Here is a 15,460-nt window from a genome sequence, read left to right on the forward strand (position 1 = left end):
TCTCCTGCTCATGGAAAAACAACAGAGAAAACGTGTATTTTTTCGTTTCCGAGAGGCATGGTCGTGTCTCTCGCGGAAGCAAAAACGTGCCTCTCACAAAAGTAGAAAAAAGAACACGTGTTTTTTTCGCTTTTGAGGGGCACGGCCGTGCCACTCACCGAAGCAAAATTGTGCCTCACGCGGAAGCAAAACCGTGCCCCTCACGAAAAAAAGAGAAAAAGTTTTTTTTCGTTTACAAGTGGCACGGCCATGCCTCTCACAGAAGAAAAAGAAAAAGAAAAAAAAACATTTTTTCTATTTCTGAGAGGCACGATGAAGAGAAAAAAAGTGAAAACATGTTCTTTGGCGCAATGTTTTTTCTAAATTCATTTTTTGTCTAAAAGCTAAGAGAGATCGGTGAAAAACCGAAAAGTAAAAAAAAACAGAAAAACCATCTAAAAAGACGAAAACACATGCGGAAAAATAAAAACAAAAACAAAATCCGGAGGGAGCGCCCAGAGGGCGCCAAGTGGCGCTCTCTCAGCCCACCCGCAAATGATCGTTGCGACTCTCCTGAAAGAGCATTCGTCAACTAGTTACTCTCAGAATTTCTGACCGGGATGTGGACCTTTCTATGCTCTATGCATCAAATCGTTAGAATTTGCTGGCCCAATAACTCATTAATAGAAAAGCTCGGTTGCTCCGATACGCGGCGATTATATCTCGCGTTAAGTGATACGAATAGGGATGTGTCGCTTAAGCATCTACAGTTTCGAGCTGGCCCAGTATCATCTATAAAAGAAATGGAGAAGAAAAATGGGGCACGCAGGTTTCGATACTAGGTCTTTGGGTCAACACGCAACGGTGATAACCAGCGCGGTAGAGTCTTGTTCCCAACATTTTCTAGGGCCCTGTCAACTTTAGGAAACTAGATCCGATTTTTTCACAAGGTTTTTATGTATTTTTTTGTTTAAACCGTTTTGTCGGTTCTTCACTTTTCCTTCGTTTTTTTGGTTTTTTTGTTTTCCTTTTTATTTTTTGTTTGGTTTTCTTTTTTCTTCTCCATTTTTTCTTTTGTTTTTTCTTATGTTTGTTTTCATTTTCACTCTACATTTTCGTATATGTCAAAAAAATGTGATAATTTTTTTTGTATGCACGTTCAACATTGTCCGAACACTTATTCAACATATTTTCAAATATCTTTCAACATTTTAATACTTATTTCAATATTTTTTAAAGGCTAGTTCAAGATTTTTCAAGTACTTGTTCAATATTTTAAAATACTTATTCAACCTTTTTCAAATACTTATTTAACATTTTTAATACTATTCAACATTTTCAAATACTTGTTCAACATTTTTTTATTACTTATTCAATATTTTTCAAATACTCAATCAACGTTTTTAATACTTATTCAACATTTTTTAATATGTAGAATATTTTAAAGTATAAATAAAAGTACAAAAAGAAAGCAAAAAAATGAGAACAAAAAACTGAAAATCAAAACAAAAAGAACAGGCCGCGGCCTCCCTCGCAGGTGGGCCGGCCCATTTGGGGCTCCCCCGACGCGAGGGTTCGGTCTCGTCTCTTGTAACGCGAGGAATAGGCGCTCCTGCTCCAGTACCACTCATCCCGGGGGAAATGGTCGCTCCTGATGAAAAAAGTACCGCGTGTTTGGGGAAAATAAAATCGGTTGCTCAGACCTAGTTTTCACGAATTAAATAAGGTTAATGAATTCAAATAATTCACAAGTGTTAGAAAGTGTTCCTTAATTTTCAAACATCATGAATTTAAAAAATCTTTATGGATATTAAAAACATCTTGAATTGAAAAATACTAGAGAATTTATACAATGTTTGAAATTCTAAAAAATATGTGAGAGAGTTTTAGTAAAATGCTCATGGATATACAACAATGTTCACTTATTTTTAGGATAGGTACATTTTAAAATATTCATGATTTTTTAAGAACAGTAATGCATTTACAAAATATCCAAATTTAAAAAAAATCATGAAGGAAAATGATAAAAGGTAAAATAACATAAAAATGACGAAAAATGGTTAAAATTCATATAAATGGAATTATTCCTATGAAGATCCTGGAGTACCCGCCTCCCTGTGGGCTTCGCGGGTGAGAGAGCCCTTTGAGCAGTCCATTTGCGCTGGCTTGCCGTGATGACCTCTTGGGACCTATACGCGCCGTCCGATCTACCTGGACGATGTGCGCTCGGGTGACCAGACTTGGCGGTCCATGACGGATGGACCGCGGGGGCACGCCTAGGGCCACCATCATTGGGCGGCGTTGGGCGCACCCGCGTCGGCACTATCGCGCGATGCCCACGCGCAATAGCGTGGCCAGACCTGCGTGTCGGCATCTTCAATCCTTATCGTGTTGGTCTGGTCGTGCCAGCCGGGGGTGCGTTGCGGTCGCAGCACCGGCTCACGCGTGGGCCTTTTTCGGGCTATTTGGTTTGCCCCACACGGGTACGCGTGCGGCTCGCGTGTTGCGACACCTGGGTGCACGCTGCGTCAAGTTGGCTGTGCAAGGGGTCGTCCTGCTGGCTGTGTCGGGCTACTTTGCACGCATGAGTCGGGCCCACGTGTGTGCCTGGCTTGGGTGGGAATAGCTTGTCGAACAGACTTGAGGAGAATTTCCCTCCCTCTGGCAGATAACAATTTTCCTTTCATCCACTAATTTTTGTAATAATTTGATCAATCAGGAAATAAAAGCAGGAGCTTTTGTCCATACCCACATTCGCTGGTAATAGGGTGAAGTGTATCCTAGGTCCTCGAACTATTTCGATTGTGTCACGTAGGTCCTCAAACTATGAAAAATGTCATCTAGGTCCTCAAAAATCCTTGAAGTGTAATAAGTGTGTATATATGTGACAACTTTGAAATAGTTCAAGGACCTAAATGACACCTTCAAAATAGTTTGAGGACCAGAATAACACACATATTGCACTTTGAGGACCTGGATGACGATTATCATAGTTCGAGGACCTACATGACACCTCTGAAATAGTTCGAGGACCTATGATGCACTTCACTCACCCAAATACTTGTCATTGAGGGCTTCAGTCATAATATTCAAAATATGCAGATTTGTGCATTGTCTTTCACTTTCGCATTGGGACTAAAAACGATGCTTGATTTCTCTACGCTCACCATTTGTCTCGAGGCAGCACAATATGAATCTAATGCTGCTTTCAGCACCTTCGCGTTCATGGCATTAGATCTCATGAGGATCAGTGAATCATCAGCAAAGAGAATATTAGAAATCACTGAAGCATCTTTACTGACTTTTACTCCGGACAAAAAACCATTCTCCTCCGCATTAGCCAAAAGGGCAGTCAGGCCCTCGGTACACACAAGAATAAGTAAAGAGATAGAGGGTCCCCCTGCCTTGATCCTTTAGTAGGTTTAAAACTCGGTGCTCCACAGAGGAAACACACTGCATAATTAGATTCACCCAATTCTCTTGAAAACCCAATGTTAACAAAATAAATTTCCTTTTATTTGTATGTTTTATTTAGGCCTTTTATTTGTACGTGTGGTAGCAAAAGGAGCGCAGTACTAGTCCTATTCCAGCAGGAAACCGTCGGTCGAGCCGGAGAAAAACGCCGAAGGAGCGAGCGGAGTCACTGCCAGTTTGGCACGGAGACAATGTCAAGTCACAGTACCGTGGGCTATGGTTAGCTAGCTTGGCACGGTGTGACAATGGGCTAGATGCGACGAGTCTCGCCTCTCGTAGCCGCCCATCTTTGCCCCAATTTTCACCCCAATCGCACAGGTGTACGTTCGTCTGGCATCCGGCGGCACGCTGAGCTGCCTGCCACTGGCGTGCGTGGCCCACGTGACCTCGCGTCAATAAAAAATACTACTCCACCCCCGGAGCTGTCAGGCGCTCACGAGGCTCCAAATACAAAATGGCAAACTCCGCCGCCCTGCTCCACTCACTCCTCTCCACCGCCTGGACGCCGCGCCGCCGCCTCGACCGAGCCTCGGCCACGCGGCTCGCCCCGTCCCCCGGCCCGCCCTGCCGCTCCCGCCGGCCGACGCGCTCCGTGCGCTCGATGGCGTCGTCGACGACCGCGGCCCGGGCCGACGCGGCGGCGCCGGGGCTGAAGGAGGGCATCGCGGGGCTCTACGACGAGTCGTCCGGCCTGTGGGAGAGCATCTGGGGCGAGCACATGCACCACGGCTTCTACGACTCCGGCGAGGCCGCCTCCATGTCCGACCACCGCCGCGCCCAGATCCGCATGATCGAGGAGGCCCTCGCCTTCGCCGCCGTCCCCGGTAAGCAACGTCCGGTCCGGACCCTACGCTCGTGTCGCAATTCGCACCAAGGTCGAGCTATCTGCTTGGTTCAACCGTGCCGGCCCAATTCGTAGCTGGCCAGCAACAGCCCACGAGGCGGATTTGTGCACTCTATATTGAGCTGAGCTATCCGACTGGCTGTACTTGCCAGTTGCCACGCTGATGACCATTGCTTTTGCAAGTACGAGATGGCACTGTTTGGATTGAGCTTGGTCGTCTTATCACTGCTCTGCCAGTACTCTCTGGCACTCTGCTCGCCGCCGTGGCACCGGCGAGCCAATCTAGATTTGGGCCCAAAAATTTGCCTGAGCTGCGAATGTTTTTTACAGTACGTTCTGCCGCTCCAGTTAGCACTTCTACCAGAGTCTGGCTTACAGTGGTCGTGCCCTCTAAACTCCCAATGCTATAGCTGCCTACTAATTTGCAGTAATACTTCTGTATGTAGTCTGTATAAAATTTTGTTTTAAAAGGAAAGTCAGTAAACGCTACACAGTACACTTTTTTTAGATGTACAGTACACCTCTTGATCAGCCCGTCTAGAAGACCGCACAGGTGTTACGTGGTAGGCTGGTAGCCATTCCCTCCCCTACGAATTCTCTTCTAAACATTCTCTTTCAATTTCTGTAGAGTTTTTGCTTGTACCCTTTTTTAGGATGGTTCACGAGTTGCGACTTCTTTCTTTTGAGAAATTAAGTTTGGGGTCTCCTGTAATTTTGGTGCGAGAGTGTGGTTTCATTTTATGCTCACTCTCCACGATATATGCATTGTTTCTTTAATTGAAATGGCATGAAAAGAATGTCGTAGTCTTATCAGGTATTATAGCTGCCTAAAGTTTAATAATAAATATGAATATATGTTCAGTCATAAGTATTACAGTTGCATAACCTCAACTACATCTTCAGTTCAGTAGTATGTTGCAGCATAGTTCCATGGGAAATCAAGCTAGTTCAAATTAATAAAAAAGGTTAAAAGAGACATTTAGAGAGAATATAGCACCTTGTTCAAAACAAGGGGAACTTGGCCAATTTGCCATTATGTATGGACAATTAGCTTGATCTGTACTTCAAGTTTTTAGTGCAGGATTTACTGCTGTTTTTGAGGGAATGCCTGTGCTTGCAGACGATCCGACAAACAAACCGAAAACGATTGTTGATGTCGGATGCGGAATCGGTGGTAGCTCAAGATACCTGGCGAACAAATATGGAGCACAATGCTCTGGGATCACATTGAGCCCAGTGCAAGCCGAGAGAGGAAATGCCCTCGCAGCAGCACAGGGGTTGTCGGACAAGGTTTTTTCTACTGTTCTGCTCTTGCCAATTAGTTTGGGGTTTCAATCTCTGACCTCAGACCTACTTGGGGTTTGGTTTGGTTTTGGAAGTGACAATGTGCACATGTTTGGCCCAGGCTTCTTTCCAAGTTGCTGATGCTCTGGAGCAACCATTTCCTGATGGGCAGTTTGATCTTGTCTGGTCTATGGAGAGTGGTGAGCACATGCCGAACAAACAGAAGGTAAACATACTAGTTCTAGAAGAAACTAAACAGTATGAGTCATTGCAAAACCGTTCAAGACAAGCTGCCAAAATATTATATCAGTTTGTGTGACAGACTGGGTCGATATGTATCTCTTGCAAATAACTTGGTGTTGTTGGAAAATCCATATTACCTGTTTATGTAATTACCTTTTTTCAAGAACATGTAATTACGTGCATAAAGATACATAGTTAATCCTATGACAAACGATAAAACCAGAAAATTAGTCCAATCAGGTATGAAAGTAGATGTTGAGTATTGCGGTGAAATCTTACAAAATCTTTTATCAGTTTGTAAGCGAGCTGGCACGCGTCGCAGCTCCAGGAGCAACTATCATCATCGTGACCTGGTGCCATAGGAACCTCGCGCCATCGGAGGACTCACTGAAACCTGACGAGCTGAATCTTTTGAAAAAGATTTGTGATGCATATTACCTCCCGGATTGGTGCTCTCCCTCGGATTATGTCAAGATTGCCGAGTCATTGTCTCTTGAGGTATTTTCCCCCAAATTTTGAATTGATTTGACCTACCTGGTACACAAATTTGCATGAGACCAAAATTTGATATATATTTTTTGACCTACCTGATACACAAAATATTCCTCTACTATCAGGATATCAAAACGGCCGACTGGTCTGAAAACGTGGCCCCGTTCTGGCCTGCTGTCATCCAATCAGCACTGACATGGAAAGGCCTCACTTCTCTACTAAGGAGTGGTATGCTCTTCTTGTCTTTCTCTCTCTGTGCTGCTCATCGAACCGAGGTGATCTGTTTGATGTTCTTTTTGTAGCTGATATATACGTACATTTCAACTCACTTTGGTGTTGTCTTGATTATCAGGATGGAAGACGATAAAGGGAGCACTGGTGATGCCTCTCATGATCCAAGGCTACAAGAAAGGCCTCATTAAGTTCAGCATCATCACCTGCCACAAACCCCAAGCAGCCATAGAAGGAGAACCTGAGGCCGCATCGCCCAGAGTGTAGAATAGAACCCATGTGATTGGAATAGACTCGGCTTGCTGTCGCCTTGTAGCTGAATAATTTCGTGTTACCGTGCCTCTGTATCTGCAACTGGAAGTGCCATATGAGAATGGTTCCTAAAGCAAAATTCTCCTCAGATTCATCAGATCATTACTGTACTTAAAAAAAGGGAAGCCTGCCAGATTGCGCGCTGTTGTGGATTGATTGGTAGAAAAAGGAAGAACACAAAATCCTATGACGCTATACATGCAAACAAAATGCACCATGGTTGAGTTTGGTTGCCCGCATAGAGCCCAATCATCTGAAGGAAATATGCCCTAGAGACAATAATAAAGTTATTATTTATATTTTCTTATATCATGATAAATGTTTATTATTCATGCTAGAATTGTATTAACCGGAAACTTGATACATGTGTGAATACATAGACAAAGCAAAGTGTCCCTAGTATGCCTCTACTTGACTAGCTCGTTAATCAAAGATGGTTAAGTTTCCTGACCATAGACATGTGTTGTCATTTGATGAACGGGATCATATCATTAGAAGAATGATGTGATGGACAAGACCCATCCGTAAGCTTAACATAATGATTGTTAAGTTTTATTGCTATTGCTTTCTTCATGACTTATACATATTTCTTTGACTATGAGATTATGCAACTCCCGAATACCGCAGGAACACTTTGTGTGCTATCAAACGTCACAACGTAACTGAGTGATTATAAAGATGCTCTACAGGTGTCTGTTGGATTGGCATAGATCGAGATTAGGATTTGTCACTGCGAGTATCTGAGAGGTATCTCTGGGCTCTCTTGGTAATGCACATCACGATAAGCCTTGCAAGCAATGTGATTAATGAGTTAGTTGCGGGATGATGCATTACGGAACGAGTAAAGAGACTTGCCGGTAACTAGATTGAACTAGGTATGAGGATACCGACGATCGAATCTCGGGCAAGTAACATACCAATGACAAAGGAATAACATATGTTGTCATTACGGTTTGACCGATAAAGATCTTCGCAGAATATGTAGGAACCAATATGAGCATCCAGGTTCCGCTATTGGTTATTGACCGGAAAGGTGTCTCGGTCATGTCTACATAGTTCTCGAACCCGTAGGGTCCGCACGCTTAACGTTCGATGACGATTTTGTATTATATGAGTTATGTGATTTGGTGACCGAATGTTATTCGGTGTCCCGGCTGAGATCACGGACATGACGAGGAGTCTCAAAATGGTCGAGAGGTAAAGATTCATATATAGGACGATAGTATTCGGACACCGGAAGTGTTTCGGGGGTACCGGGTACGTATCGGGTCACCGGAAGGGGTTCCGGGCACCCCCCGGCAAAGATATGGGCCTTATTGGGCCAAGGGCGGGACAGACCAGCCCCTAAGGGGCTGGTGCGCCCCCATATGGGTTGGCCTAAGTGGAGAAAGGAAAAGGGGAGGAGGAAAGGAAATAGAGGGAATAGGATTCCCCCTTCCTTTCCCCTCTCCCCTCTTTCCTTCCCCCCTCCGGAGATAAGGAAAGGGGGAGGCCGAATTGGAGGAGGCCCCCAAATAGGATTCCTCCTACTTGGGGCGCCCCATGGCTGTTTCCCTCCCCCTCCCACCTATATATATATGTGGGGAGGGGGCGCCTAGAACACACAACAAACATTGTTAGCCGTGTGCGGCGCCCTCCTCCACAGTTTACGTCTCCGGTCATATTCATGTAGTGCTTAGACGAAGCCCTGCACGGATCACTTCACTATCACCGTCACCACGCCGTCGTGCTGAGGAACTCTCCCTCGACACTTGGATCAAGAGTTCGAGGGACGTCATCGAGCTGAACGTGTGCATAACTCGGAGGTGTCGTACGTTCGGTACTTGATCGGTTGAATCGAGAAGACGTTCGACTACATCAACCGCGTTAAACTAACGCTTCCGCTTTCGGTCTACGAGGGTACGTGGACACACTCTCCCCCTCTCATTGCTATGCATCTCCTAGATAGACCTTGCGTGAGCGTAGGAATTTTTTTGAAATTGCATGCTACGTTCCCCAACAGTGGCATCCGAGCCAGGTCTATGCGTAGATGATATGCACGAGTAGAACACAAAGAGTTGTGGGCAGTGATCGTTATACTACTTACCACCAATGTCTTATTTTGATTCGGCGGTATTGTTGGATGAAGCTGCCTGGACCAACCTTACATGCCCACGTTCATGAGACCGGTTCCACATACAAACATGCAACTAGTTTTGCATAAAGGTGGCTGGCGGGTGTCTGTTTCTCCAACTTTAGTTGAATCGAATTTGACTGCGGCCGTTCCTTGTTGAAGGTTAAAACAGCAAACTTGATAAATCACCGTTGTAGGTTTTGATGCGTAGGTAAGAACGGTTCTTGCTAGAAGCCCGTAGCAGCCACATAAAACTTGCAACAACAAAGTAGAGGACGTCTAACTTGTTTTTGTAGGGCATGTGTGTGATGTGATATGGTCAAGACATGATGTGATATACGTTATTGTATGAGATGATCATGTTTTGTAAAAGTTATCGACAACTGACATGAGCCTTATAGTTGTCGCTTTATTGTATGAAATGCAAACACCATGTGATTGCTTTACTTTATCACTATGCGTTAGCGATAGTTGTAGAAGCAATAGTTGGTGAGACGACAACGACGCTACGATGGAGATCAAGGTGTCAAGCGGTGACGATGGAGATCATGACGGTGCTTTGGAGATGGAGATCAAAGGCACAAGATAATGATGGCCATATCATGTCACATATTTTGATTGCATGTGATGTTTATCTTTTTATGCATCTTATTTTGCTTAGTACGGCGGTAGCATTATAAGATGATCCTTCACTAAAATTTCAAGGTATAAGTGTTCTCCCTGAGTATGCACCGTTGCGACAGTTCGTTGTGCCGAGACACCACGTGATGATCGGGTGTGATAAACTCTACGTTCACATACAACGGGTGCAAGACAGTTTTGCACATGTGGAATACTCAGGTTAAACTTGACGAGCCTAGCATGTACAGACGTGGCCTCGGAACACTGGAGACCGAAAGGTCGAACGTGAATCATATAGTAGATATGATCAACATAGAGATGTTCACCATTGAAAACTACTCCATCTCACGTGATGATCGGACATGGTTTAGTTGATATGGATCACGTGATCATTTAGATGACTTGAGGGATGTCTATCTAAGTAGGAGTTCTTAAGTAATATGATTAATTGAACTTAATTTATCATGAACTTAGTTCTGATAATATTTGCATATCTATGTTGTAGATCAATAGCTCGCGTATAGCTCCCCTGTTTTATTTTTGATATGTTCCTAGAGAAAACTAAGTTGAAAGATGATAGTAGCAATGATGCGGACTGGGTCCATGATCTGAGGATTATCCTCATTGCTGCACAGAAGAATTATGTCCTTGATGCACCACTAAGTGATAGACCTATTGCAGGAGCAGATGCAGACGTTATGAACGTTTGACAAGCTCAGTATGATGACTACTTGATAGTTTAGTGCACCATGCTTTACAGCTTAGAACCGGGACTTCAAAAATGTTTTGAATGCCATGGAGCATATGAGATGTTCCAAGAGCTGAAAATGATATTTCAGACTCATGCCCGTGTTAAGAGGTATGAGACCTCTGACAAGTACTTTGCCTACAAGATGGAGGAGAATAGCTCAGCTAGTGAGCATGTGCTCAGAATGTCCGTGTACTACAATCGCTTGAATCAAGTGGGAGTTAATCTTCCAGATAAGATAGTGATTGACAGAGTTCTCTAGTCACTATCACCAAGTTACTAGAACTTCGTGATGAACTATAATATGCAAGGGATGATGAAAACGATTCCCAAGCTCTTCCCGATGCTGAAATCAGCGAAGGTAGAAATCAAGAAATAGCATCAAGTGTTGATGGTTAACAAGACCACTAGTTTCAAGAAAAATGGGCAAGAGAAAGAAAGGGAACTTCAAGAATGAAAAGCAAGTTGTCACTCTCGTGAAGAAGCCCAAAGCTAGACCCAAGCCTGAAACTGAGTGCTTCTACCGTAAAGGAAATGGTCACTGGAAGCGAAACTGCCCCAGATACTTGGCGGATAAGAAGGATGGCAAAGTGAACAAAGGTATATTTGATATACATGTTATTGATGTGTACTTTACTAGTGTTCATAGTAACCCCTGGGTATTTGATACCGGTTCAGTTGCTAGGATTAGTAACTCAAAACAGGAGTTGCATAATGAACATAGACTAGTTAAGGGCAAGGTGACGATTTGTGTTGGAAGTGATTCCAAGGTTGATAAGATCACCATCGCACACCCCCTACCTTCGGGACTAGTGTTGGACCTAAATAAATGTTATTTGGTGTTTGTGTTGAGCATGAATATGATTGGATCATGTTTATTGCGATAGGGTTATTCATTTAAATCAGAGAATAATTGTTGTTCTATTTACATGAATAAAACCTTCTATGGTCATATACCCAATGTAAATGGTTTATTGAATCTCGATCGTAGTGATACACATATTCATAATATTGATGCCAAAAGATGCAAAGTTGATAATGATAGTGCAACATACTTGTGGCACTGCCGTTTAGGTCATATTGGTGTAAAGCGCATGAAGAAACTCCATGCAGATGGGTTTTGGAATCACTTGATTATGAATCATTTGATGCTTGCGAACCATGACTCGTGGGCAAGATGACTAAGACTCCGTTCTCCGGAACAATGGAGCGAGCCACTGACTTATTGGAAATAATATATACCGATGTATGCGGTCCAATGAGTGTTGAGGCTCGCGGCGGGTATCGTTATGTTCTAACCTTCACACATGATTTGAGCAGATATGGGTATATCTACTTAATGAAACACAAGTCTGAAACATTTGAAAAAGTTCAAAGCATTTCAGAGTGAAGTGGAGAATCATCGTAACAAGAAAATAATGTTTCTACGATCTGATCGTGGAGGCGAATATTTGAGTTACGAGTTTGGCATTCATTTAAAACAATGTGGAATAGTTTCACAACTCACGCCACCTGGAACACCACAACGTAATGGTGTGTCCGAACGTCGTAACCGTACTTTATTAGATATGGTGCAATCTATGATGTCTCTTACCGATTTACCACTATCATTTTGGGGTTATGCATTAGAGACAGCTGCATTCACGTTAAATAGGGCACCATCTAAATCCATTGAGACAACACCATATGAACTTTGGTTTAGCAAGAAACCTAAGCTGTCGTTTCTTAAAGTTTGGGGTTGCGATGCTTATGTGAAAAAGCTTCAGCCTGATAAGCTCGAACCCAAATCAGAGAAGTGCGTCTTCATAGGATACCCAAAAAAACTGTTGGGTACACCTTCTATCACAGATCCGAAGGCAAGGTCTTTATTGCTAAGAATGGATCCTTTATAGAGAAGGAGTTTCTCTCAAAACAAGTGAGTGGGAAGAAAGTAGAACTTGATGAGGTAATTGTACCTTCTCTCGAATTGGAAATTAGCTCATCACAGAAAACCGTTCCCATGATGCCTGCACCAACTAGTGAGGAAGCTAATGATAATGATCATGAAACTTCGGATCAAGTTACTACCGAACCTCATAGGTCAACCAGAGCACGTTCCACACGATAGTAGTACGGTAATCTTGTTCTGGAAGTCATGTTACTAGACCATGACAAACCTACTAACTATGAGGAAGCGATGATGCGCCTAGATTCCGATAAATGGCTTGAGGCCATGAAATCTGAGATAGGATCCATGTATGAGAACAAAGTATGGACTTTGATTGACTTTCCCGATGATCGGCGAGCCATTAAAAATAAATGGATCTTCAAGAGGAAGACGGACGCTGATAGTAGTGTTACTATCTACAAAGCTCGAATTGTCGCAAAAGGTTTTCGACATGTTCAAGGTGTTGACTATGATGAGATTTTCTCACTCATATCGATGCTTAAAAGTCTGTCTGAATCATCTTAGCAATTGCCGCATTTAATGAAATCTGGCAAATGAATGTCAAAACTGCATTCCTTAATAGATTTATTAAAGAAGAGTTGTATATGATGCAATCAGAAGGTTTTTTCAATCCTAAAGGTGCTAACAAAGTGTGCAAGCTCCAGCGATCCATCTATGGACTGGTGCAAGCATCTCGGAGTTGGAATATACGCTTTGATGAGTTGATCAAAGCGTATAGTTTTATACAGACTTGCGGTGAAGCCTGTATTTACAAGAAAGTGAGTGGGAGCACTACAGCCTTTCTGATAAGTATATGTGAATGACATATTGTTGATCGGAAATGATGTAGAATTCTCTGGAAAGCATAAAGGAGTGTTTGAAAGGAGTTTTTCAAAGAAAGACCTCGGTGAAGCTACTTACATATTGGGCATCAAGATCTATAAAGATAGATCAAGACGCTTGATAAGACTTTTGATGAGTACATACCTTGATAATATTTTGAAGGAGTTCAAAATTGATTAGTCAAAGGAGTTCTTGCCTGAGTTGTAAGGTACGAAGTTGAGTAAGACTCAAAACCCGACCACGGTAGAAGATAGAGAGAGAATGAAAGTCATTCCCTATGCCTCAACCATAGGTTCTATAAAGTATGCCATGCTATATACCAGACCTATTGCATACCTTGCCATGAGTTTGGCAAAAGGTTACAATAGTGATCCAGGAGTAGATCACTGGACAACGGTCAAAATTATCCTTAGAGGACTAAGGAAATATTTCTCGGTTATGGAGGTGATAAAGAGTTCGTCGTAAAGAGTTACGTCGATGCAAGCTTTTACACCGATCCGGATGACTCTGAGTCTCAATCTAGATACATATTGAATGTGGGAGCAATTAGCTAGAGTAGCTCCATGCAGAGCATTGTAGACATAGAAAAATTGCAAAATACATACGGCTCTGAATGTGGCAGACTCGTTAACTAAACTTCTCTCACAAGCAAAACATGATCTCACCTTAGTACTCTTTGGATGTTAATCACATAGCGATGTGAACTAGATTATTGACTAGTAAACCCTTTGGGTGTTAGTCACATGGCGATGTGAACTATTGGTGTTAAATCACATGACGATGTGAACTGGATTATTGACTCTAGTGCAAGTGGGAGACTGAAGGAAATATGCTCTAGAGGAAATAATAAAGTTGTTATTTATATTTCCTTATATCATGATAAAGGTTTATTATTCATGCTAGAATTGTATTAACTGGAAACTTGATACATGTGTGAATACATATACAAAACAAAGTGTCCCTAGTATGCCTCTACTTGACTAGCTCGTTAATCAAAGATGGTTAAGTTTCCTGACCATAGACATGTGTTGTCATTTGATGAACGAGAACACATCATTAGGAGAATGATGTGATGGACAAGACCCATCCGTTAGCTTAGCATAATGATCGTTAAGTTTTATTGCTATTGCTTTCTTCATGACTTATACATATTCCTTTGACTATGAGATTATGCAACTCCCGAATACCGGAGGAACACCTTGTGTGCTATCAAACGTCACAATGTAACTGTGTGATTATAAAGATGCTCTACAGGTGTCTCCGAAGGTGTTTGTTGGGTTGGCATAGATCGAGATTAGGATTTGTCACTGCGAGTATCGGAGAGGTATCTCTGCTACCTCTTGAGCATGCGTTGGTTTTTCCTTGAAGAGGAAAGGGTGATGCAGCAAAGTAGAGTAAGTATTTCCCTCAGTTTTTGAGAACCAAGGTATCAATCCAGTAGGAGACTACATGCAAATCGCCTGGTACCTACACAAACAATCAAGAACCTTGCAACCAACGCGATAAAGGGGTTGTCAATCCCTTCACGGCCACTTGCAAAAGTGAGATCTGATAAAGATAATAAGATATATTTTTTTGGTATTTTTGTTGTATAGATTGGAAAATAAAGATTGGAAAATAGTAACCTAGAATTATAGATCGGAAACTTATATGATGTAAAGTAGACCCGGGGGCCATAGGTTTCACTAGTGGCTTCTCTCAAGATAGCATATATTACGGTGGGTGAACAAATTACTGCCGAGCAATTGATAGAAAAGCGCATAGTTATGAGAATATCTAGGCATGGACCTTTTTACTAGTAGATCTTTCGTTATTATTCTCAATCAAAGTAGACAAAGGCATATCATTAGGATCAGAAGAAATACTCTTATTAGCAAACAATTTCATAAGTTCATCCATCTTTCCACTCAAAATATTAATCTCTTCTATCGCATGAACCTTTTTACTAGTAGATCTTTCGGTGTGCCATTGAGAATAATTAACCATAATATTATCTAGGAGTTTAGTAGCTTCTCCTAAAGTGATTTCCATAAAAGTGCCTCCCGCGGCCGAATCTAAAAGATTTCTAGAAGCAAAATTCAATTCAGCATAATTTTTTTGTATAATCATCCATAAATTCAAACCATGTGTAGGGAAATTACGTATCATTAATTTCATCCTCTCCCAAGCTTGTGCAACATGCTCATGACCAAGTTGCTTAAAATTCATAATATCGTTTCTAAGAGAGATGATCTTAGCGGGAGGAAAATACTTAGAGATAAAAGCATCTTTGCACTTATTCCATGAATCAATACTATTTTTAGGCAAAGAAGAGAACCAAGTTTTAGCACGATCTCTAAGAGAAAATGG

At 42.4% G+C, this 15,460-nt stretch overlaps 1 protein-coding gene across 1 annotated transcript; it reads left to right on the plus strand.

Moving 5' to 3' along the window:
- The first annotated feature begins 3,839 nt into the window (after positions 1-3,839).
- LOC109744847 (probable tocopherol O-methyltransferase, chloroplastic) lies at positions 3,840-7,166 on the plus strand. Its single transcript, XM_020303989.4, has 6 exons — positions 3,840-4,277; positions 5,418-5,587; positions 5,703-5,807; positions 6,119-6,322; positions 6,442-6,544; positions 6,669-7,166. Exons 1-6 carry the CDS (start codon positions 3,908-3,910, stop codon positions 6,812-6,814), a joined length of 1,098 nt encoding a protein of 365 aa, XP_020159578.1. The 5' UTR covers positions 3,840-3,907; the 3' UTR covers positions 6,815-7,166.
- The last annotated feature ends 8,294 nt before the right edge of the window (positions 7,167-15,460 follow it).

This window comes from Aegilops tauschii, chromosome 6 (genome assembly GCF_002575655.3).
Source record: "Aegilops tauschii subsp. strangulata cultivar AL8/78 chromosome 6, Aet v6.0, whole genome shotgun sequence".
Lineage (NCBI taxonomy): Eukaryota > Viridiplantae > Streptophyta > Magnoliopsida > Poales > Poaceae > Aegilops > Aegilops tauschii.